The sequence below is a fragment of the Cygnus atratus genome, chromosome 9, assembly GCF_013377495.2.
Source record: "Cygnus atratus isolate AKBS03 ecotype Queensland, Australia chromosome 9, CAtr_DNAZoo_HiC_assembly, whole genome shotgun sequence".
Classification (NCBI taxonomy): domain Eukaryota; kingdom Metazoa; phylum Chordata; class Aves; order Anseriformes; family Anatidae; genus Cygnus; species Cygnus atratus.
The window spans coordinates 22,615,174-22,637,234 of NC_066370.1; the positions used below are offsets into that span (position 1 = coordinate 22,615,174).

Genomic DNA, 22,061 nt, shown 5'->3' on the forward strand with positions numbered 1-22,061 from the left:
ACCATTTTAAAATAACTGAACAATTAACAATATGCTACTTCTCATGTTACGAAATTGAACCAAAGTGGCAAAATGCTTGAATTTAGCTCAAATGCCAGCTTATTGCGAACATGGCCTCTTTTTGTTCCTATATACAACGTCAACACTCAGGGCTGGAGATCAGAGAGCAGCACACCAGAGTGCAGCTGAGAACAGGAGCAGCCAAGCACATGAGAAAGCAAGCCTCTTACTGCCTGAATGAGAGAAATAGTCCAGGAAAAAGGACTATTTCTAATCATAAGATAAGCAATTCTGAGAAAGTCAGCCTTTGATACACCTGTTTCCAGTACCATCAAGAAGGCCAGATGCTGACTAGCTACCAGAGCTTCACTGGACTTTAAGTGAGCAACAGCAATTAATTTCAGCTAAAAAATCTGCTACGTTCTTTAACAGATTTAATAAATATGGATTCAATTCAACAGTCAATATCCAAGAGATGTTATCAGTGATGAACTGAGCCCACAGGCATAACTGTGCCAACTGGAAGGTAGGTTTCCCCAGACAGAAAAAGTACTTTGCATATTTCAAGATCATATCAACTTATCTATGCAGAGCTAGTGTCCAGACAAATCTGCCACGCATGAGTGGGAACAGTCTGCAGTTACAGCTGAACTCTGGAATACCTGAATTAACCAATAAGATACTCACATATTTATTTATTCTATAAAATAACTAACATAGTAAACTTACTGGTTAGCTACATTTAAAATACTATTACTAACAATTAACTATTTGCACATATTAGACAAGCAGCTAAAACAGTAATTCTTTCCCCTATAATATCCAGGGCAATTTTTAGGTCTAAATACATCGGACTTCTATTAGCTGGAGGGTGACTTGCAAAGCATTATAGCAAGAATAGCAAGAATCTATTAATAAAGTTTAGGTGGAGCAGAGTTCTCTAAAATTTCCCACTTCAAACCCTTAAGCCATTCATCTGGACCCCAAAACCCACACAGCAAGGACAAAATGATGTATATGAAAACAATTTTCTACTTACCATGTTTTTATTTTCAAACATTCCCTTACAACAGAAGGAAACTGCTCTGAAGGAAATGAAAGCAGAACTACCAGTCACTTAATTACAAGAACTGGCTTTTTTTTTTTTTTTTTTTTTAAATGGAAAGTCAAACTATTGGGAGAACAGTAACAACCTCTCAAAAGGGTGCCGTAAAAATCATTTCACCCAAGCCTGTCCCACACATTGGGTCCTTTTCTCCCCCTCCTACTTCCCCAACCATCCTTTGTATTTGTAAGTAGCTAACTGAAGAACAACCAGGATTGTTATTGTTCAGACTTGCATAACTGAGCTTAGAAAAAGATTCAACATGGAATTTTCTAGCAAGCCTAAGAACCACTGAAAAGAAGAAAGCTTTAGCTACCAAGTCATTTCTGGATTTTGAAACTCTCAACCTTAGTAGAGAAGTTACAATAAAAATATGGCATTCTGGAAAATGAGCATTAAGTTAAAAACAGTGAAGATAGAATATATGGTTTTGGAGTTGAAAGATAGGCAGGAGGGAATAAGAAAAGGAATTGAAGTTAGAATCCTAGAATTAAGATTAAAAGGAAAACAGGTGGAAAAGCCAACAATAGTATGGGTCAGTATGTAATTATAGATTCAGTCAAACCTAATCTAACATCACATTTAAGGATCAGATAGATGTTATTAAGCAGTACAGAAACATGCTCTAAAAAAGAAAGAAAAGTTATTGTGCCTACCTCCCTGAAAAATAAAGGGTCTATTCGAGAAGTACGCATGCATACAAACCTCTCATGAGCTCACAGAATTCTGTTTATGTAATGAAAAATAAAATTTGCTGATACAGGAGTCATGTGGATCTAAAATGGACATTTTATGTAAGAGACCAGCCAATAAAAGAAAAACACTGAAACATCGTTGATCTGTAATACAAAAACTTCTGTGGCTTGATGTATTCACCAAGATAGCCCAATACCTTTGTTATGGGTTATTGATATTGTGCTTCTGAACCACTACTTAAATACCATCAAGCTGCTAGCTCCCACTGAGATACTGACCTAGCCACATCTTCCTTGTTTTGAATGCAGAAAATGATCATGAATTGGTACATCCAGCTGTAGACTAGTAAAACCCTAACATTTCCATTAGGGAAGTGAAGGGATCCCCACGAAGCTAACAATTTGTAGCTTTTCTTGACACACAAAACATGGTTATAGCATAATTTAACTTTTACAAAAACTTTGAATTGTGTGCTAATTATCCTCAGGTTCAAGTCTTCCAACCAAATCTACATGTCAGCCTCTGACACGCTTACCTCCACACAGAAGCACGTTGTCACCTCATCAGGTCATCACTTCCAACATGCCAGGATGTAGGAAAGGTCTAAATACCAGCTTGCACAGTACGTGTTAGTTCTTGTGATCCCTGTCTGCATGACCAGATCTAACGCTTTCTGAGAAGTATTTTTATCACATAAGGCTACTGCTGCCTGGTATCATCACTATGTCGGGCCCTTTTATTAGAAGCCTCCAACAAAAACAGTGGTTCATCCAATATACGTACACAAGATTAGCCCAAGGTTAGATTCTGCTTTAGAGGCTACAGCCCAGTACTACTCAGGCCAGGAAATACTCTAAACCAAATAAAAAAAAAATACCAACAAGAAAAATAAGCGATTTCCCTCAGCATTTCCATAGCTTGCATAAAGACGTCAATTACCACAGCTTGTCTTCTAAATTAATGATTCACAGTGATGGATTATTCATGCAAGTCGGCCAGCTGAACATTATACTTTGACTCTGGGGAGAAAGTATAACATGTCTTAATTAACTATGTTTTGTATAAGCTAGAAGACAGTCAAACATTTTTCATTAATGTAGTCAACCAGGTAAAATGTAGGGAAATAGAACTAGTGGCGGTTGAACAAAAAGACTTCAGTACCCCCCATAATTCACAACTGAAGTGAACTCGATAGAGCACATTGCTTCAACTAAGCTCTGTAAAGTAGTTCCAAAGTGCTGTTTAGTTGAACAAACAGACTTCAGATTTACTCCATTTAAGCATGAAAGATGGGAAGTTCATGTTAATGTTGTCTGCTGTACACACAGCCTTGCAAGACTTCAAGGATGGAACAATTTGTTTCAGAAGGCTATCAAGTATTTTCGCACCATTGAACAAAATTCCACTCAACACTGAGTTTTTCTACAAGTGAATGATGCATCACCACCTTTAACATTATTCTAAATGAATGCTGTATTCTAATGACCTCCGTGAACATACATAACATTAACAAATATCATGAGTAGGTTTATGTAACAGATCAGGACAGCGCAAAACACCTCCAGTTCAAACAATACCTAGGCCTTACAACTGTTAGCTTTCAGACAGTGTTGTTCAACCATTGTACTGAAAGATTCGCAAATTAAAAATGGGAAGTCTATGACAAATGGTACCATTTGTTCTTAAAGTAACATGAATGATCTAATATCTCAAAATCTATTGCAAGATGATCTAGGATTGCAAAGACAACCATGCCTGATGAGTATCACGGCCACCTAGTTGCTTACATAGCTTATATAGAACACATTAAGGTTGTTAAAAGTATTAACCTCACCCATATTGACCTATACCTTTCTAAAGCTAATACCCAGGTGCCTGACAATCATTATTGGATTTTACTTTAAGAAAAGCCTACTTTCATTTTATGCTGGAGAAATACAGGTTAAGTATAGATTAGATTACTTGTTTTCAGATCTTAGTAGCAGACAAGGGAGTTTTTTCTTCTTTAGAACTAGGCTATCTATTGTAATAAGTAATTAAATAACAACTCATGGATTGGATAGTTACAGGGTTATTTCAATTAATAAGAAACTCATTTAAGAAGGGATGGTAAATATCAACTCAATGCATTTCTACAAACGTTGACACGACAAACAGCAGGAACGCATACATCTTCCTCCTCAGGGCTTTCACTGCAGGTAAAGATGATACCATATTAGATAGACTTAGCTTCCTCTAACATTCTTATCTGCAGATTTGAACTTATGTTGATTGCTTTTCCTTCTCAATAGGAAGATACGATAAAAGTTCTTGTTGGGGAATATGCTCTTATCACATCAAGAATTTATTTTTGTTGTGAGCTTGTCCTCTCAAAGCTAATTGGTATTTTGCTGTCACTTCATATATGAAGATGTGGTATTAGTCCACATCAAACCTGTAAGTGATATCATGATACTGTATGTGTATTTTCCTCCCTCACACATGAAGTTACCAATAGCATTTTTATTCATGCATATCATCCCCTCAGAATAAATCTACTTACAATCAATTCATTTGACTCAATCTCCTGGATAACCTCTGTGTCTGCCCTGCTGCTCTGTATCCTCCATAATACATTTCTGCTTGCTTGTTTTTCTGATACTTGTTTTTCTCAGTATCTCCTTATGAAACTAGTATTCTGCTTTCTTTAGTATTTCAACACATGCACTACAGGGTGAGCAGACGGAAATTGCCAGCTACAGATGATGCTGAGTAGCTTCTGTGCAAGTGGAGACTCCAAACGTTTCCGAATCCACATATTATTTGTGCTACCACGACATTTTCTGTGCCTCGGAGACGTTGCAGAGGACTTATCAAAGGCTCTCCTACAGGAGACTGAGCACAAGCACGGTTCCAGCATGCAGCAGCCACACCGGTGACAGAAATGAGGAGCTGCATTCAGACATGAATGGCACATGAGCATGTCCCCAGGAGGAAGAATGAGCACAGCTGCAGAGCACCGCAAGTGTTGTTTCGGGCTGCTTATTCCTTCAGACATCATTCTTCTGTTAGGAGTGTTACCTCATGCCTCACTGAATTTCCAATAGGTATTTAGGGATGCTCTTTACACACCTGTCAGTTGAGGGGCAGGGGAAGTATGTAGAGAAGTTATTCATCAGCCACTCTTGTTTCTGACTAAAATACATTTTAAAACACTTCTTCCAGGCAAAGTTCATTGGAGTTATATTTCAGAGACTATTATTTCCTGTTTGGACTGGTAGCAAACAAATTCCTCCTATTTACTCTAAAAGAACACCAGCCAACATTACTGCAGGATGCAAGCAAGATCACAGCAATGAAAGACCAAAGCAGTACTGAACAAAGCTCTGCATCTCCTGTTTATATCGTAATTGCAAGATGGTTTGGTTGTTCTTTTGGAACTGCCTTCACAGATTCTCATGCACAACTGTCCTCTTATTCTCCACTCAACTGGGATACCTCCAGTAAGAACTTCTGGGGAATAGGGAGAAATGGGGGAACAGAATGAATTCTGCAATGGCTAACCACTGCCAGGGAGCCACGGGACAACTTGCTGAAACAAGATCTCATTTTTCACATCAAACCCTGGAATGAGAGGCATATTAAGCATTAAACTAAAAGGCTATTCTGTGATCTTCAACTCAAATGTCAGCTTTGACAAATATTATCTGAATCTTTATTTTAGAAGCACAAAGTCAGCTTTTTTTTTTTTTTAACTTTACAGGCAGCAACTGTTTTTATTATAAAGTTAATTGTGAATACTCTACTTTGATAGAGGCTTATAGTCACCATATGTAAGTGCACATGCTTTTAGAGACAAAACAGAATTACTACAGTGTTTTAAAAGTCCATATCCAGTCTAAAAAGATACTAGTTTATTCCTTTTTAATACTTGTAAGAGTCATTAGACATCTTTTGACTCCCACTAATGACTTTGGTTTTGGCAGACATTACTATTTCCTCCTCCTGCTTTCTGAATAAATCTGAAAATAACAAGTCAATAAACTGATATATTTACAGTAAAAATAACTTGGCTTTCTTCTCATCTTCCTCCCACTCCTCATATTTCTCTTTGCAGATGAAAAGGATACCGTTCACCTGCAGGCTTACATGTACTCGCAGCTATACGGGTAGAGACCCAGGCATCTTTCCTTTATATCAAGACGATCTCAAGTTGAAGACTTGGCATTACAGTAGCTGTTTGTGTTGTCATAGGTTTTAATATCTTTAAGTAGTTTAGAGCAAGTACTTTTTTTTTTTTTGAAATAGATATCTGAGAAAGAAAACATGAGTTGCTTCAGTGAACTTAAATTGCTATGTGAAGTACCCAATCATTAAATGCTCCAAGAACTGCTTTAATTTAAATGTACAAAGAAAAGCATTCCAAAAGGGCAATTTTAGTGTGCCAATTAAAGAGATGTCTTAAATCTTTAAACCTATTTTCTTTCTAGCTATAACTTATATAACTGATATGTACACAGGAAAAACTGGGGCAGTAAATGCTACCTCAGACAGAAATTGCAGTTACTGAAAAATGGCATTTTGCTCTATTGTCAAGGCAGGACGCAGTCTCCAGTGGCTCAGTGATCATGAGGAATTGAGACAGGCTGTCTTCAGTAGAGTACCCATGCTCCTAACACCACCCTGGCATGCCAAGGTCAGTTAAAAATAGCATTTAAAAAGTCTATAAGCCAAAGAACTTGCTTTCTCCAAACTTCTACAGGAGAGCCAAGGGCTGGACTGGCATCTGTGCTTTAGAAGTACTGGATGCAAAATGCAACTAGTGAGCAAGAGTCTGGGCATATTTTACTGCAAAGGCAATTGCAGCGCTTGCTGCAGCGTCTGAGCAGAATTCACAAAATTCAGTGAGAATTCCTGAAGTAAGAGAGTGTCTTAAATACGTTGTTAAAAGTTAAAAGCAATTGATAGTTCTCCCTTCTCACACATGAGGAAAACCAAGCCTACTACATAGAAGACGATGCATGAAAACAGACAAGCACAGGAACTGAAGTCCTTCCAAGGCTTAGAGGGATCATTCTGAGCTAACCAGCACTTCTGTTTGCCTAGTTCAGAAATCCCACTACACACAGAGCGCGGTTTCAATTTTGACAGGAGGGATCGTCCCAGAAGCCAGCTGTCCATTAGACCCATCAAGTCATCGTGAGTTTAAATTTCTCAGACATACACGGCGTATTAGATACGCTTTACATTATTAAGCAATTATTAGTGTAGATGTAATGGTAATGCTGAAGAGCCGCACGGTTGAAGCACAACCAGATAAGCAGAAAGATGCCCTCTGATTAATAGGCTAGTGATTTGGTTACATCTGAGCACAACCACATTGCTCAACTTCCTCCTCCTAGCAGGAATATTACTTACTATTAATTCTTCCAGGAAGAATAGTCTCAAGATTTGAGAAAATATTCCTAAAGAATTATCATAATATTTAAACACTAAGCTAAACCAAAAATCCTCTACAACACAGAAGGTCAAATCTTACTAACTTAAAAGCGAGGCACATATTTAACTCATTAGCTTGTATCAACACGAAATTTTCTCTTTTTCCATCTCATAGCTACAAGCTGCTTTGCAATGATTCTAAAAGACCAAAAGGGATGGGGATAACTCGTGCAGCTTTTATCACATTAGCCACACTCCGCAGTTTTCATAATCATTAGCTTTGAAGTATATTAAACAAAGCAGAACGTGACCTTAGAGTTGATATTTTAATCACACCCCATAAAAACAACTCCTTATCAAACATTTCAGGCCACCAAACGAGATGCTGTTCAGAATTACTCAAGACATGAAGAGGCAGTAAAGAATACCACTGCTGCCCTGCCAGGGAAACCAGGCAGTGACCACCCTACCAGGGAGGGCTGTTTTCTAGGGACAAGTCACTAGACAGCTCACGATTTGGGCTTGGCTGAAGAAATAACAAGCAACTGAACATGTACAAGACTAATAGGAGAAATGGAAGCTTACTAAGGAAATGTAGCATAGCTTCGTTTATTAGCAGAATGCAGAGATTGTTATCTAAGTTTATATTTAGTGCAGTGTGATTACCAAAATTCCACTAACCTTTTGACATCCAGTTTATAAGACTAACAGTATTCAAGATACAAATTAAACCCAAGAATTTTAAAGATGTTTCCAAATTTAAATTAACTACATTGTTCTTAAGTGTATATGAGCAAAAATAGTTATCGCTAATCACAGTTGACTACATAGATGTCTTTCCCTACCATCTGTCCATTACAGTGACATGTAACCATTAATACCCACAGTATCAACGATACACTATTATATATAAAATAGAGAGAACTAGACATTAATTTTTAAACTTATGTTTACATTTTGATTTGTAAAAATATTTGACTAGCAGAATGATGGAGAAAAGGACAACCTAAATAGAGAGCATAGAACAAATGCATCTTGTATCATTTCATATTCAGCCTCTGTTTTACAAAGGCAGAGTAAGTCTTGCCTGCTTAGAACATGGTTTGCCAGAAGTTATTTTAAGATGTATTCAACCACATCAAACGTGTCTTCATAGATGACGAGCAACAAAATAACTTTGAGTTTGAGAAAAAAAGAAGTTAGATACATTAGTTGAAAATTATTCTAAAGACCTAGAAGTAGCTAGAACTTGATGTGAAGAATCCTAACCTTATTAAGCTTCAGATAAGCATATGACATTTATTCTGTAGCTGCAAGTGTCATCTGAACAATTACAGCAGTGTAGTGGTCAGACACACTCCCAGAACCCTGTCAGACTGCGTGCATACCTTCTATGAGAAGAAAAGAGGTTACAAGAATCATATCTTAAAATCAAGCACCAGAAGCTCACCACAGCCCCACGCTGCAGTAGGAACCAAGTCACGTAACAGGTACGTTAATCCCGGGGCAGTTTTGGAAGCAGCTTGATTGAGACGCACTGCTGTAGCTAGAGGGTTCAGACACGCAGGGTACTGTGCAGTTTCAAAAAGAGGTAAGAAGATGAGGGACAACTTCAGGAATACCTTCACATACACATGATGAAGCCACTCACTGGAAGTGGTTGACAGTGTAACAGAGTCAAAACAAATTTAAAAACCCAAATCAGCCTGAGAACATTAACACCTAGGACGGACAGTCTTGCAGAGTCAGTAAAAACTCTGCAGCTCATGCATGCCATGAACAACAAACTTAGCCTCACCACAAACCTTCACCCTGTACTACCTCAGAGTTGCCCTGTGCAGTCCTGTAGAGCATCCATAGCTTGAAGTAAAAAGCCAACAATCATCCCTCCCTTTTCCCTCACCTCACTGAGGGTCACTCCTCAGCACACTTAGAGCTACAACTGTTCTGAAAAATACAAAAGACGTAAAAACAGCAAAGAATGAAACTGTTCTAAAACATCAGTGCTTAAAAAGAAAAAAACATCATAAAGTATCATTAGATAGAATAATCTACTTTTGAATGTTAACAGCAGCAGCAGGACTGCAGCTTTATAGCTTTAAAGCCTCCTAGTTTCACTGGGAAGTAAGAACGCCACAGACAGGCACATGCCTCAGTCTGTGCTATGACATTTTGGCAAATATCTCTCACCTCAGCAGGGCAGCATCATCTCCTACTGGGCTGAAGTACTGACCACATCAGGAACAGTGAGACAACAAATCAGGAACCAGAGACAGCAGGCGATTAACGACGAACAGCGCGTACAAACCGTACAAGTTATGAGCAGCCCTTTACCACCAAGGCACGCAGAACATCTGACACAGGAGATGACACACCGACCTGACCAAAACAAGGCGAGTTGGCGCGGCCAGGAGCCAACTCCACACACACACCGAAGCACCGCAAACCTGGTGCTGGCTCCCCAGCGCTGCTCCTCACCCGCAGGGAGACGACAGGGACCAGAAACACGCGTGGGGCGAGCACGGTGCCCCGCAGGCAGACGCCAAAGCCTCCCCACTTCACATCCCGGGGGGACAAGAAGTCAGAGCCCCGCTCGGCGGGCACAGCGGCTCACCCACTTACCCGCGGGTTAGCGGCGGGACCCGCAAGCCCCGCTCGCGGCAGCTAACGCTAGGCAGAATTTGTAAAAAGTTAGACACCAATGCATCAAAACCGCGGATACAAACCCAAAACGGCGCCGCACGCCCAGACCGGAGCTGGTTGTTAACGCTGACACCTTCCGAGCCCCTCAGCGCCCCCAGCCCGTGCAGAGCCCCTCAGGGGGCGCCCGTGAAGGCAGCGGCGGGGGCTCCCCTCAGCGCCCCCACCCCACGCTAACCCCGCAGCGGCCGCTCCCGGGCGGCTCCCCCCACCGCCCCCAGCCCCGCTGCGCTCCACGGGAGCCCCCCCGGAGCCCAGCCCCACTGCGGGGGGCACTCACCGGCCCGCCGCCCCTGCCCGCCCGCTGGGTGCCAGTGCGAGCCCGCCCGGCAGCGCCGCCCCTCGCCCGCCGCCCGCGCCCCGCCGCGGGCACTGCCGCTGCCGCCGCCTCCCGCGCCGGGTTATGCCCAGCGCCCCGCCCCGCCCCGCCCCTCGCTCCGATTCGCCTCCTCCTCCTCCCTCCTCTTTGCTCCCTCCCTCCGCCCGCGCTGTATTGTGGGGAGGGTGGTTGCGGGCGGCGGACTACAAGTCCCAAGGGGCCCCGCGGCCGCCCGGTAGTTCCGGACAACGCCTGCTGGGCGCTCACCGCGGCGGGCGCTTCCTCCTTGCGGGCGCTTCCGGCGGCGGCGGCGGTGGCGAAGCCCCCCCGGGGAGCTCCGTGGGCCCGGCGGGGCGGGGGGCGCCCGAGGTACGGTGCCGGTGCCGCCCCCTGCGGCCTGCTCCCGTTGAGGGCCGAGCGCGGGGAGGGAGGGAGGGAGGGAGAGAAGGAGGGCGGACGAGGGTCACCGGTGCGTTTGCGTAGGGCCTGGCTCTGCCCGTGGGGCTGCGCCGCGCTAGGAGCGTAACGCTGCTCCCAGAATCGGGGACCGGCGGAGGGCTGAGGGAAGGCGGCGGGCGCGGCTCGGGCCTGGCCGGGCGGGGAGAGGCCGGGGGGGCCCGCACCGGCTTGGGGGGGGCCCTGAGGGGCCCTGCCCGGCCCCTCGGGCAGCCTAGGCCCGGCCGCCGGCTTCCAGCCCCTCCTCCTGCCTCCAGCAGCGCTGCCGGGCGGCGGGGGGCGCTGGCAGGGCCGTCCCGGGCCCTCCCCGGGGGCGAAAGCAGCGGGCGGCCCCTCGGGGACGGGCGGCGGCGCTCTGTGGGGACCGCCCGATAGTGGGGGTGTGTGGGGGGGTCCCGTCCTGCGGCTCGGCCGGGCAGGGACATGGGGACCTCTGGTTATAGCTGGGGTCCTGTGGTCCCTGCGTGGGGGGCTGGCTGCTCCCTGGTCTTTGTGTGCTCGTTGGGGAGTGTTTGTGTGGAGGTTTGTGCCTTGTCTCCTAGCGCCTGGTGGAGTAACGCAGCCGGCGTGTTAGCTTTGCTTTCGGATTCCTAAGGAAGAGGAAAACAACTTGAAAAAGAAACAAGCAAACGTTGTTGTGGTTATATGCATGCAGAGCTCCGTCCCCTTTTGCTTGCTCTGTGTCACAGCTCTCAGTGGGCAGCTACTGAAATTGGGGCCCGATCCAGGTGAGGTAGTTTCTCTTGTAGGCACACAAAACCACGTTTTAGGGCAGACTAAACAACTTCCATCCTGAAGTTCACAATGCGAATTAATTGTCAGCCTGATCTCGGAGTAGGCTTGAATTATTTTGGAGTTGATGCGAGTCTAAAAATAGGCGTCTTGTGTTTACTGTGGTTCGTGTGACTTGAATTAGTCACACAAATTGCCCTCACAATAATAAAATGCATAAGCAGTCATGCTTTGTCTGAGTGAACCCAACCGTTAGTGTGTTAAACGTGCGTGGAGATGTTGGAAGAGTGCGTGTCTCTTCCAGCAAGAGGCATTTAAAGATGCTTTTAAAACTCCAATCTTATCTTCTGATAATATTCCTTTGGTCACCTCTTCAAACTGCCAAGTATTAGAAGAATAGGGAACCGGTACAGCAGAGTGCCTTTTTCTAATTTTCTTGCCATCTTCACTGGTTAATAAGGGAAACTTAAAGGTACCCAGCTATGCAAGGGGTAGGTGTATAGTTAAAATAGCACACTCTGTAATTTTTTCTCTTCTGTAAAATTTGCATCTGCAATTAGTCAAATATCTAAGCTCCCTTCTGCTGTGCCCATTGGTTTTACACGTAAGGGCCATGAAGACCTTTGCCCTTAAAATCAAGATAGACATCATGTTAAGTGCTTTTTCCCTTCCTGACCTTAAATAAGTTGTTCTGGTAACTTAGGGGTCTTGGAGGCTTTTCCTTTAACCTGATCTTCTTGGATCCTCACCACAAGAAGTGGAGCAGAAGTTTTTGGCAGTAAGGATAACCTTTCTGTAGCGGGAGCAGAGCTGTAACTTGGCTCTACCCATACGGCAGCCATTGCATTAATGGTTCTGGTAGATTGCTGCCTCGGGCATTCTTCCTCTTTAGTGCTTTTCTTAAAGAAAAAACATCTAAAGGTGCTTAAAATTTTCTACATTCTCCGGGCTCTATCTAGATCAGATGGAGCAGAGACAACACTGGTGGTGCAGGTGGATCTCCCGATGACATCAGTGACCAGTGACGTCCTGCCAGAGTTTCTATTGATTTGAAAGTTTTTAAAGGTTGCAGTCACGAGACTGCTGTCTCCTCTTGAAATACTCTTTCAGAAGCTAACACTAAACAAATGCCTTTCTTTCACAGATCCCTTGTCTTCACGCTGGCCAGTGAGCAGAGGTGGGTTTGGGAAAGATCGTTGTGCTCACTGGTTGTTTTCTTCCTAGGTAGCTCGGTTCTTCTGCTACATGATCTTTAGTGCTTGACTGAAAGTCTGTCAGTAAGTGACAGGTTAGAGAAGCGAGCTTTCACCTGGGGCACTTAGCACAGTACCTGTCCGTGTGGGGAAATTCGGTGTTTTCTTGCTTTTTATCCTTTTTGGTTTACAGGAAGCTTATCTTAATGTAGCTTTTTTCCCCGGACATAGTTCAGTTGGATGATTTTAAACGTCATTGGATGGGAATGGAGAAATAGGTCTATAACAGAATTCTTCAAGAACTTGTTCCTTGTCAAAATGTGCCAGTCCCCTCCGTGGCTGCTGGATAGCTGGGGTAGTATTTTAGTGCCGAAATGGTGAAGGTTATAACGTCAGATTTGTACTGACAGTGAAAGTATACTCCATGCTAGTACTTCTCTGGGAACAGAGCTTGGTGTGCTTGATGGTTTTAACACTAAGCAGACAGGACTGTACTAGGTGGTATCTTAGCATTGTTTTCAAGTTGAAATCACCTTTAAATTCACTGTATCTGTCCTGTGTGTTCTCTCTGATGGTTGATTTCATCTGATGCAGTGGGAAGCATGACTTCTAATCCCATATGCTGGGGAACAGGCTACATTTGAATCAGTGGGATCACTGTTTAAAAAGAAAAATCAGGCTAACATGCAAATTATATTTGGCAGTCTGTCTATTCCCATGCAGTGTGTCCTTCTATCTTCTCCTTGTCTCCCCCACCAGAGCTGTTACGAAACTTGCCGGCTGAACAACACCTTTTTTGCACCTAATAGCAATTTGCTAGGGTTTTCTGAGCCACGTGACTATATCGTGCTGTTCTAATGGATCATCTTGTTATGGGATCGTATTCCAGCTTTTTTGAGTGTCTAAGGGAAAAAAAAACAGTTGGCAGGTGGAAGCAGTGTAAATTCCTCTCAAGTAAAACCACCTGAGATTCTGGTGAGCTGAAGTTACGCTTTTAGGAGACGGTGTTGCCATAAAGCCTGGCAGCCAAGCAGATGGCTGCTTTCGATCAGACACCAAAAGAAATGCTGAAAGCTCCCGGTTGCTGCATGATAATGTGCATTAAGCTGTGGCTTTAGCCAGGCCATCTTGAAGGCTACTGGAATATCTCATAATAATTCACCTAAATGATAGAGTTGACTTCTGTTTTCATGAGGATTTGGTCGTAATCAGGACCTCTTAGAAGGTATTGGTTTGTCATGGGTGTACTAGAACCCATACAGTCTCTGTACTGCAAATGTGTTTTGGGGGAAGCCTTTACCCCTGCCATTTAAGGCTGACCAAGACTGCAGCGCATCCACGTTACCCCTAAAAGGTGTGAAGGCAGTCCTGGCTGCAGAGAGATAGCGGGGCAGTAATCGCAAACGGATGTGCTGGGCGGAGTGTGGGGTTGGCACGTGAGTCAGAGGAAAGATCCTGGGGTAAGGAGCAGCCGGTGCGATTGAGATACCACGTATATTGTCATACGTTGGCAACAGAAGGATTTCAAGCCTTTTGGTGCGTACATGTATTTAAAGCCACCCCTTGTCTTCAGTCACAGCACTCGTACCCTTTGTGTTAGTACACATCCAAGATTTATTTACTTGGTTTGAAGAGTGTCGGTGCCTGGTAAGGAGGTAGGAGCTGGGGCCTGATTGTTTTTATATGGGGTGTTTAACCGTACCATGGATGAGTAACAGTAGCTTATGGCTCTTCAGGAGAAAATGAGTTCTTCACAATAGTCCGCGGTGAGGTTTTCATCATCATAAAAATCTATCATTTCAGTTGGTATTTTATTTTCTTTGTGGATACTGATAACCCATAAAACCGAGGTAATTATATCTAATGGTTATTTTGTCCTTCTTTGCCCTTCTCCAGATGATCAAAAATCTTTTGGGTAGACTAAAGCAACCTTCACTTACCTGTTTTTAACAACTTTTATGTTGACAGTGCAGTGCTTTAGTTAAAAAACTTGCAGCCAATTAGTCTATGAACGCTATCTTCAGTGGTACTCTTTTGTGTAGGATCTTCCTGGACTGTTCATTTTTACTGAACTTCCAGAAACACAGGAGGAAACTGCAAAACAAGCAGCTCGCCCTCCACCCTGCCCCTCATGTGCCACAGGCCTTGGTGCAGGCAGGCAGTGAGTGTAATAAATAGATGGGACAGCTTGGGCTTGTGCTCGGGAGGCAAGCTTGTTCAGACGAGTCCCCCCCGTGAGTAGACTTTGCATGAATTTGGGTAACTCTGGATCGAGTTCTTTAAACGTAATCAACTTTTTAAGAAATAGCAAATATTCGCTTGTATTCTTCCAAGGTCTTGAATAAAACAGCTACCGGTAGGTGATGAAAACATGAGCCCTGACCTTCTGCAGCTCTATTCATGCTAACGTTTCTACACAGACCCCTTTTTATTCGAAGTCAGGGTAAGCCCTGTTTGTGGCTAAGGGACTCTGCTCGAGTACGTCTCGTTAAAAGTTTCAAATGCTAAGAGAAATAAAGATGAGATTTTTGCAATCTGTAATCCGTGTCGGAAGGTCTGTATAAATAGCTGTCGCTTGTCACTATATTTATGTTTAACTTCTAATAATATTTTCTCAACTGTCGGCTATTTCTGTAACGTGACCGGTTCCTCCCTTGGTTTATCGCTTTGGGGTATGTTCATACTGCCCAATCCCACGCTCGGGTGAGGCGGGTGTGATATTTGCAGCCGTCCAAGTTCCTCCCTGTGCTTACTGTAGTCAGTAACAAATTTCACTTAGCTATAATTACAGCTATACTACTTTATACTTGCCCTGGGCAAAAAGTTCATCTGTTTTTCTATTTAAATAGTTCAATGCAGAAGATTTTTAGCCAGTGCGGAACGAAAGTGGGAACATAGCTCCAAGAAGCATCTTAGCATGTTTTGACCTGTTTGTGCTATTGGGAAGTGGTATCGATTACTGTCGTAGCTCCTGCTCTTTCTTAAAGATTTTGCTTTATTCATTTTTAACTAAAGTATCAATAAAATCCAGTACTTGAACATACAGATGCCAGATGTCTAAAGGTTCTTGGGGATGGAAAAACTTCTCTAGCATGTTAAATACTGAGCAAATCTAAAAAAAATAAAAAAATAAAAAAAATAAAATTTTGTGCATCTTTATTTCTATTTTGGATGTTAAGTCTTTAAGCTCCATTATGTTATATAAAATATTCTCAAAATCTTGACTTGTTGAACAAAAAATGTAGACTGTTGGAGAGATTGCTTATGAAGTGCAGGGCTACCTTCCTTTTTTCCACTTAATTCCTGGGTCTGAGCAGTGATCACTCTGTGTTGGGTGTATGATGAGCTAGACTGGGTGGAGAACTTCCAAAACCTGGGTTCGGTTACTGGAACAATAATTTTCCATTGAGTTAACATAGTCCTGGACACACCCTGAGTGGAAAGATGACTGAAGACTCTTGCTTATATAAAAACAAAGGCGTAGTATTCACCATTTTTTTAATCGTGTATCAAATCAAATTACTTTCAGGAAAATTAATTATGTAAGAACTCGCAGTAAAGATTTTCTGGTAGTATGTTACTATAAAATATTTGCTCACTTAATAAATTAGAATTAGGGCTTTAAAATTGCATGAAGTAGTAATTCTATATTTACTTAAGCTGATGTCATAAAATAATTCCTGCTTTCTGGGCAGGAAATAACGTTCTGTGCTTTTCATTTTTTAGAAATTGTTAGTCATTCTAACTCATAATTGTTCTTTTTTTTTTCCTCATGACATAAGGACGATATATTTCAAGTTCTTCAAATATTCTTGCACAACGAGGAAAAAGAAGAAACGTTTCAGTGAATGAGGAGTTCTTTGCTTCTATAGCATTTTTCTTGAGAAGTGGCTCTTTGAATGAGGATGACAATGGAAGAGATGAAGAATGAAGCAGAGACCACTTCTATGGTTTCCATGCCACTCTATGCTGTTATGTACCCCGTCTTTAACGAGGTAAGCTCTCTGCTTTTGTTGTAGAACATAGTAATCCTTTTATATCAGGAAACCTGATGGCAGTAACAGCCAGCTTAGCTTGATGGGGAGAACTTCAGGTGTTTAACACAGCCTTCTTTCTATGCTTTTCTTACTCTTTCACCCTGCTTTCCATGAACACAATTCCAAGCTTGTCAGTGGTTGCTAGTTGTCTTGGCCCTGGTCTTTTTTCTTAGCTTTTACAGAGGGTTTTAGCAAAAATGCTAGGTAACATTCGATTTTTTTCCTTGACACTGCAGTTTGTTTTCAGATGGTCATTTCAGTGTTCTTTATTTTCCTTTCATCACTGTAAATGCGCACGTAACTTTTTGCGAGGCTTTTTGCGAAGCTATTTCAGCTCTAATGGTCACAGATCTAGCACAGCATTAGGACCTAGTGCAATCTGTGACAGGAAATAAGGTACAGTTTAACATGTACCTGTGAGCAGCTTGATGCATTTGTATTTTAACTGCTAATGGCTATAATTTAATAGGATACTTGTCTTTCTGTCAGTACCAGAGGCTGTCAAGATGCTCTCAAAATCTTCTGTCAGACTTCTGATGAAGGCTGAATAAAAGCAAAGTATGTCCAGTGACATGTCTGATTATTTAGGGAGGAAGTCCTTTGTTTGGATCAAACTTCATACTTTCTATCTCAAATGCGACCAGTCTCAGTTCTTCTGCCAAGCACCTTTTTCATCATGCTGTGTAAGGCAAGGCATGAGTACTTTACTTATTTTGTTCTGATAACGTTCGAATTGCTAATCGGTCTAAACTTTTATTGCAGCTAGAAAGAGTAAATCTGTCAGCAGCTCAGACGCTGAGAGCGGCCTTTATTAAGGTGAGAAGTTACTTGTATTGAAAAATGGTCATTTAGAAGGTAAATGATATGGTGAAGTTCAAAATAACTGTGCTTCCTTGTGTCGTCGTGTTTGAAGATTAGATCTTTCTTAATCAGTAGTCTTAAATAAAAGTGTGTGAATGATCACGTGGACTAAGTTTGAAATGAGTGCACACATGAGTAGGAATCTGAATAATTTAAGCATATTGAGCAGTTTTAAACAGAATCTTACCTTGTGTATGTAGTACAAAAGGTAACAACTAAGCAATGCTTTGCTGTTTCTCTGCTTTAAATGTAAGTGTACCTAGATAGCTACAGCTCTCAGAACTCTTCCAAGTTAAATGTTATTTACAGCTGGTGATAAGGGGCTGTGCTGAATGCAAATAACAGAAACTGAGATATTGGAGGAAATGGTAATGCTCACTAAAAACACACGCTCATTCAACGCAGAATAATTTTTTCGATAGCAGCACAGGTAGTGTGAATACGTCCAGTGTTAGAATCTAGCTTAGCTTAATTTAGATATGTCATCAGTCAAAAGGAGTTTTCTGTGAAAAGGCAATTCAAAGATGTATGAGCATATGTGATTTGTAAGAGGCACACTTGAAAAATACCATGGGGAAGATGGGGGAGTTGCACCTTTGAATAAGTGAATTAAATTCTGGTATGTGCAATATCTTTGTTTCAAAGCAAAGTGTTTACAGGAATACAACAATACAAAGAATTTCTTTACAAAATATCTCTTACTCAAATTGAAGGGAGTGGAAGGGTTTATTGGAAAAGTTGCTTATACAAAACTACTTATGAAAGGAAAAATGGAAGAGTAGTTTTCAATGTCATATGCTAGTTTAAAACCATTAGACTTTTTAAAAATTTCTAGCAAATTGCTGTGATATCTGAAAAAAATTACTTGGAAGTCTGCTTTTGTCCTTGCAATATTATGATTGATTGCATTTTTAAGAATAAATCCTCTCACGATGCAGGCTGAAAAAGAAAATCCAGGTCTCACACAGGACATTATTATGAAAATTCTGGAGAAGAAAAGTGTGGATGTGAACTTTACAGAGTCTCTCCTGCGTATGGCTGCTGATGATGTAGAAGGTAATATCAGGTCTCTTACGTTGAATAAGCATTTTCTTAATTACAGTGCCAAACAGGAGTATACATTTCTCTATGCCCATTTTCAGAGGAAGTTTTCTGTTAACACATTTCTTCTACCATGCTGAATAATAGGAATAGTTGTTTTTCTGAATACATCTTTTGGAGGTACATACACGACTAATAAGAGAAAATTAATTTTTGGAAGGTAGCTCACCTTCTGCAGATTGCTTCAAATTAAAAGCAGGTGTTGCACTGTCAGAGAAGGGCAGTGTATAGTAGGCCTAAAGTTCTTTTAATACTGCATTTAATTAGTGTAATGTCTTCAGCATTTCTTTTAAATAACATCTCCAACTTCCAATAAGAAAGGCTATTGTTGCGCTGTCTTTCTATTAATGCAGAACGTTCACTGTGGGTTTGGGGTCATGGCTGTCTTTTGTGCAGTCAGCCTTCAAATCCTTCCTGGCAATACTGCTGCATTTTGTGAAGCAGTGTTTTTTAGCTGCCACCAGGAACTTACTGAAAAATGCCATTTTTTTTTCCTCAATATGTCCTTTTTGTTAGAATATATGATTGAAAGACCAGAACCAGAATTCCAAGATCTGAATGAAAAGGCGCGAGCACTTAAACAGATTCTTAGTAAGATTCCCGATGAGATCAATGACAGAGTGAGGTTTCTTCAGACAATCAAGTAAGTACTGTATTATATATTTTTCTGCAGTTCGAGGGGTTCAAACTTTGCATTTATATCTGGATGCTTAAATGCTGTGGGAGATGCTAGCAACACTGTTGCTGTTGGAAAAGAGCTCGACCTGTGGTTATAAATGAGTGAATAGAGTTGAATTTTTTTAATGAGAGCCCCATATTAATAGACAGAACTTAACTTGTTGATTTTTAATTTGAATTGGCATGTTACTTGTCTAGGTCTTTGGTCTTTCTACAGAAGGAATATCAGATAGGATGTAGGGCAGTTAGAAGGGGTTTAAATTCCAACATTTAAATAGTATAGCTTATTGATATTGCAACTCTTTTCATTGTCAAATAGGGACATCGCGAGTGCAATAAAGGAACTTCTTGACACAGTAAATAATGTCTTCAAGAAATACCAATACCAGAACCGGAGGGTATGTGAAAACTTTTTTCTATGCTGTTTTTAATAGTACAAGAGGAAGCCATTTGATCAAAAGATGAATAGCGTAACTGGTCAGTGCCATAATGCTTTAACATGATTATTTGTTAATTCTTAGCAGTTTTTTAAGAAGAGGGTGACTTCTCTGCATGTCTTTCTTAAAAATAAGTAAATACCAAATAAAAACCAAAACCTAAAAAAAAAAACAAAACCAAAAAAACAAAACCACCCTAAACCTAAAATTCCTGTATCTACATACTGTTTGCTTCTTTTCTTCTGTCTTTAATGTCAAGACCCTCATTGTATCCAACACTCTGTGATCTTATAACCTTTTTGGTGTTTTTGTTTTCTTAGGCACTTGAGCACCAAAAGAAAGAGTTTGTAAAATACTCCAAAAGTTTCAGTGATACTCTGAAAACCTATTTTAAAGATGGAAAGTAAGTATACTTTTGTACTAAATTTATACATAATGAAAAGGTCTTGTTTGCCAAACTAGTATGATTAGGGAAAATAAGATTTTTGTTATAAGGGCTGATATGTGTTGTTCACTTACCCCAAACATACTGAAAGAGACCAGCTCTGTTCAGCCCTGTGTGAAGTGAATGCTGTGGCAAGTGTTGTGGGCATAAGCTTTACAGTGCCTTAGGTATTATCAATATTGCAAGAAATCCCAGGTAAGACTCGTGTTCCTTGTAATTTACATCTGTCTGAACTACATGTTCGTTTACCCCGCTCCCACCAGAAAGGAACAGCACTAAACAAAATAGCCTTGCTAGAAGGTGTCACTTCTGAGATCAAAAACCTCAGTGGCCCCACACTTCTTTCATAACAAAGATTATTGAAATAATAGGTATTTGAGGAAAGAGTTGCAAATTCTGAAATTATCAGGGGATGGAGTGAAAAGAACAGGCATTTAATGATCATTTGCTCTACTCTTTTTTGTAGTTAAAACCACAAAACTAAATAGAGAGCCAAAGTCTTTTAAGTTCCTGCCAATAAACATAGTCTTTCTAGAATTAGCTATGCAACTAAGTCTGTTTGCCAGCTGTAAGCTTCAGGTACATCACAATATGGTAAGACATCAATATGTTTCCAATTTGCCTAGATGCCAGTATATTTAGTTACCCTGATTTAATGTTGTATTTATTGAACAAAGTTTTGAAAAGTGTATGAACTAATATCTCTGTTTTTCTACCAGGGCAATAAATGTGTTCATAAGTGCCAACCGACTAATTCATCAAACCAACTTGATACTCCAGACCTTCAAAACTGTGGCCTGAAAACTGTATATGTTGAGAGTTGTACTTTTCAATGGTGAATAGGGTACCTTTATATGTAAATTTTAAAGTTGACTGTATAAATTATCAGCCCCTCTTTAGGGGCCTAATGCAGGATTTTGAATGGGATTATTGCCATCTTACACCATATTTTTGTAAAACATTGTAGCTTAATCATAATCTCACAACGAAGATTTTTTGCATCACTTTTTGCTATTATCATTCTTTTCAGAATTATAAGCCAAAAGAATTTACGCCTTAATGTGTCATTATGTAACATTCCTTATAAGAATTGTAAATATTTGGTGTTCTGTTTCTGACATTTTAACTTGAAAGCGGAAAACTGCAAGATTATGTATTTAACAATATTGGTGGCAAATATTCAATAAATAGTTTACATCTGTTAGACTGTCTTTTTGTATGTGAACAAAAAAACATAACTCATCTTTTTAGAACTGCAGAGCATATATTAAATGGAAAAATTAAAACTGGGTGCTTAAAGTCACTGGCAGTTCAAATCAGTATAAAATGAGGGTTTTTCCTTAAAACTGAGATTTTGGTTGTGATCCAATACTAGACCAGAGTACCAGAATAATCATATTAAAATGTCTTTGACAAAGTAATAAAGAACCCAAGAAGTGAGGTGTGTGTTTTGGTTTTTCGTAGAAACTAAATCCAACTTAATCTTTTGGTGGTAGGCTAACAGGTTTTTACTCCTCTGCTATTCCAGGGTTTTGTGCAGTAAAGGGTGAACTTAAAATATGAACAACTGAACAACTTTTTATTTTTTATACTGGTACCCTTTTGGGAGGGAGGAGGAGAGAAAATAGAAGCCTTCCAAGAAGCACTAGTGATATCCCTACTATGCATGCCATAAAGCGACTTCTTCCAGGGATTTAAATCGTGAGACCTAGCTTGACAAACGTTCTATAGATGGTTGAGAACTGCTGATGGACAAATTGAACCTTTGTCACTGTGAGTTCATGGTAGCTTTTTGCAAGTTCTACTGAATATCGTGCATGCCCCTTTGAGGCGCACCTCAATTTTACTTTGAAATACTAGGAATCTAGAAGATTTTTAGGATT

General features: G+C 41.0%; 2 protein-coding genes across 2 annotated transcripts in view; one reads left to right on the forward strand and one right to left on the reverse strand.

Moving 5' to 3' along the window:
• The window catches only part of SERPINI1 (serpin family I member 1), a 43,896-nt gene extending 33,583 nt beyond the window's left edge, over window positions 1–10,313 (reverse strand). Inside the window, exon 1 of the mRNA XM_035557147.2 lies at window positions 10,200–10,313. The gene's annotated coding sequence lies outside the window, so the exon portion shown is untranslated. The remainder of the gene's footprint in view (window positions 1–10,199) is intronic.
• Window positions 10,314–10,448: 135 nt separating this feature from the next.
• Window positions 10,449–21,618, forward strand: PDCD10 (programmed cell death 10). The gene is made up of 8 exons (XM_035557148.2): window positions 10,449–10,607; window positions 16,402–16,614; window positions 17,419–17,472; window positions 18,456–18,573; window positions 19,135–19,261; window positions 19,616–19,694; window positions 20,054–20,136; window positions 20,898–21,618. Exons 2-8 carry the CDS (start codon window positions 16,519–16,521, stop codon window positions 20,977–20,979), a joined length of 639 nt encoding a protein of 212 aa, XP_035413041.1. The 5' UTR covers window positions 10,449–10,607; window positions 16,402–16,518; the 3' UTR covers window positions 20,980–21,618.
• Window positions 21,619–22,061: the final 443 nt, after the last annotated feature.

Excerpts from the sequence above, each read along its gene's own strand:
- PDCD10 (XM_035557148.2), top strand. The coding sequence starts at position 16,519 with ATGAGGATGACAATGGAAGAGATGAAGAATGAAGCAGAGACCACTTCT. Across the intron at positions 17,473-18,455 it reads TGAGAGCGGCCTTTATTAAG|GCTGAAAAAGAAAATCCAGG; the intron begins GTGAGAAGTTAC and ends CTCACGATGCAG. Across the intron at positions 20,137-20,897 it reads ACCTATTTTAAAGATGGAAA|GGCAATAAATGTGTTCATAA; the intron begins GTAAGTATACTT and ends TTTTTCTACCAG.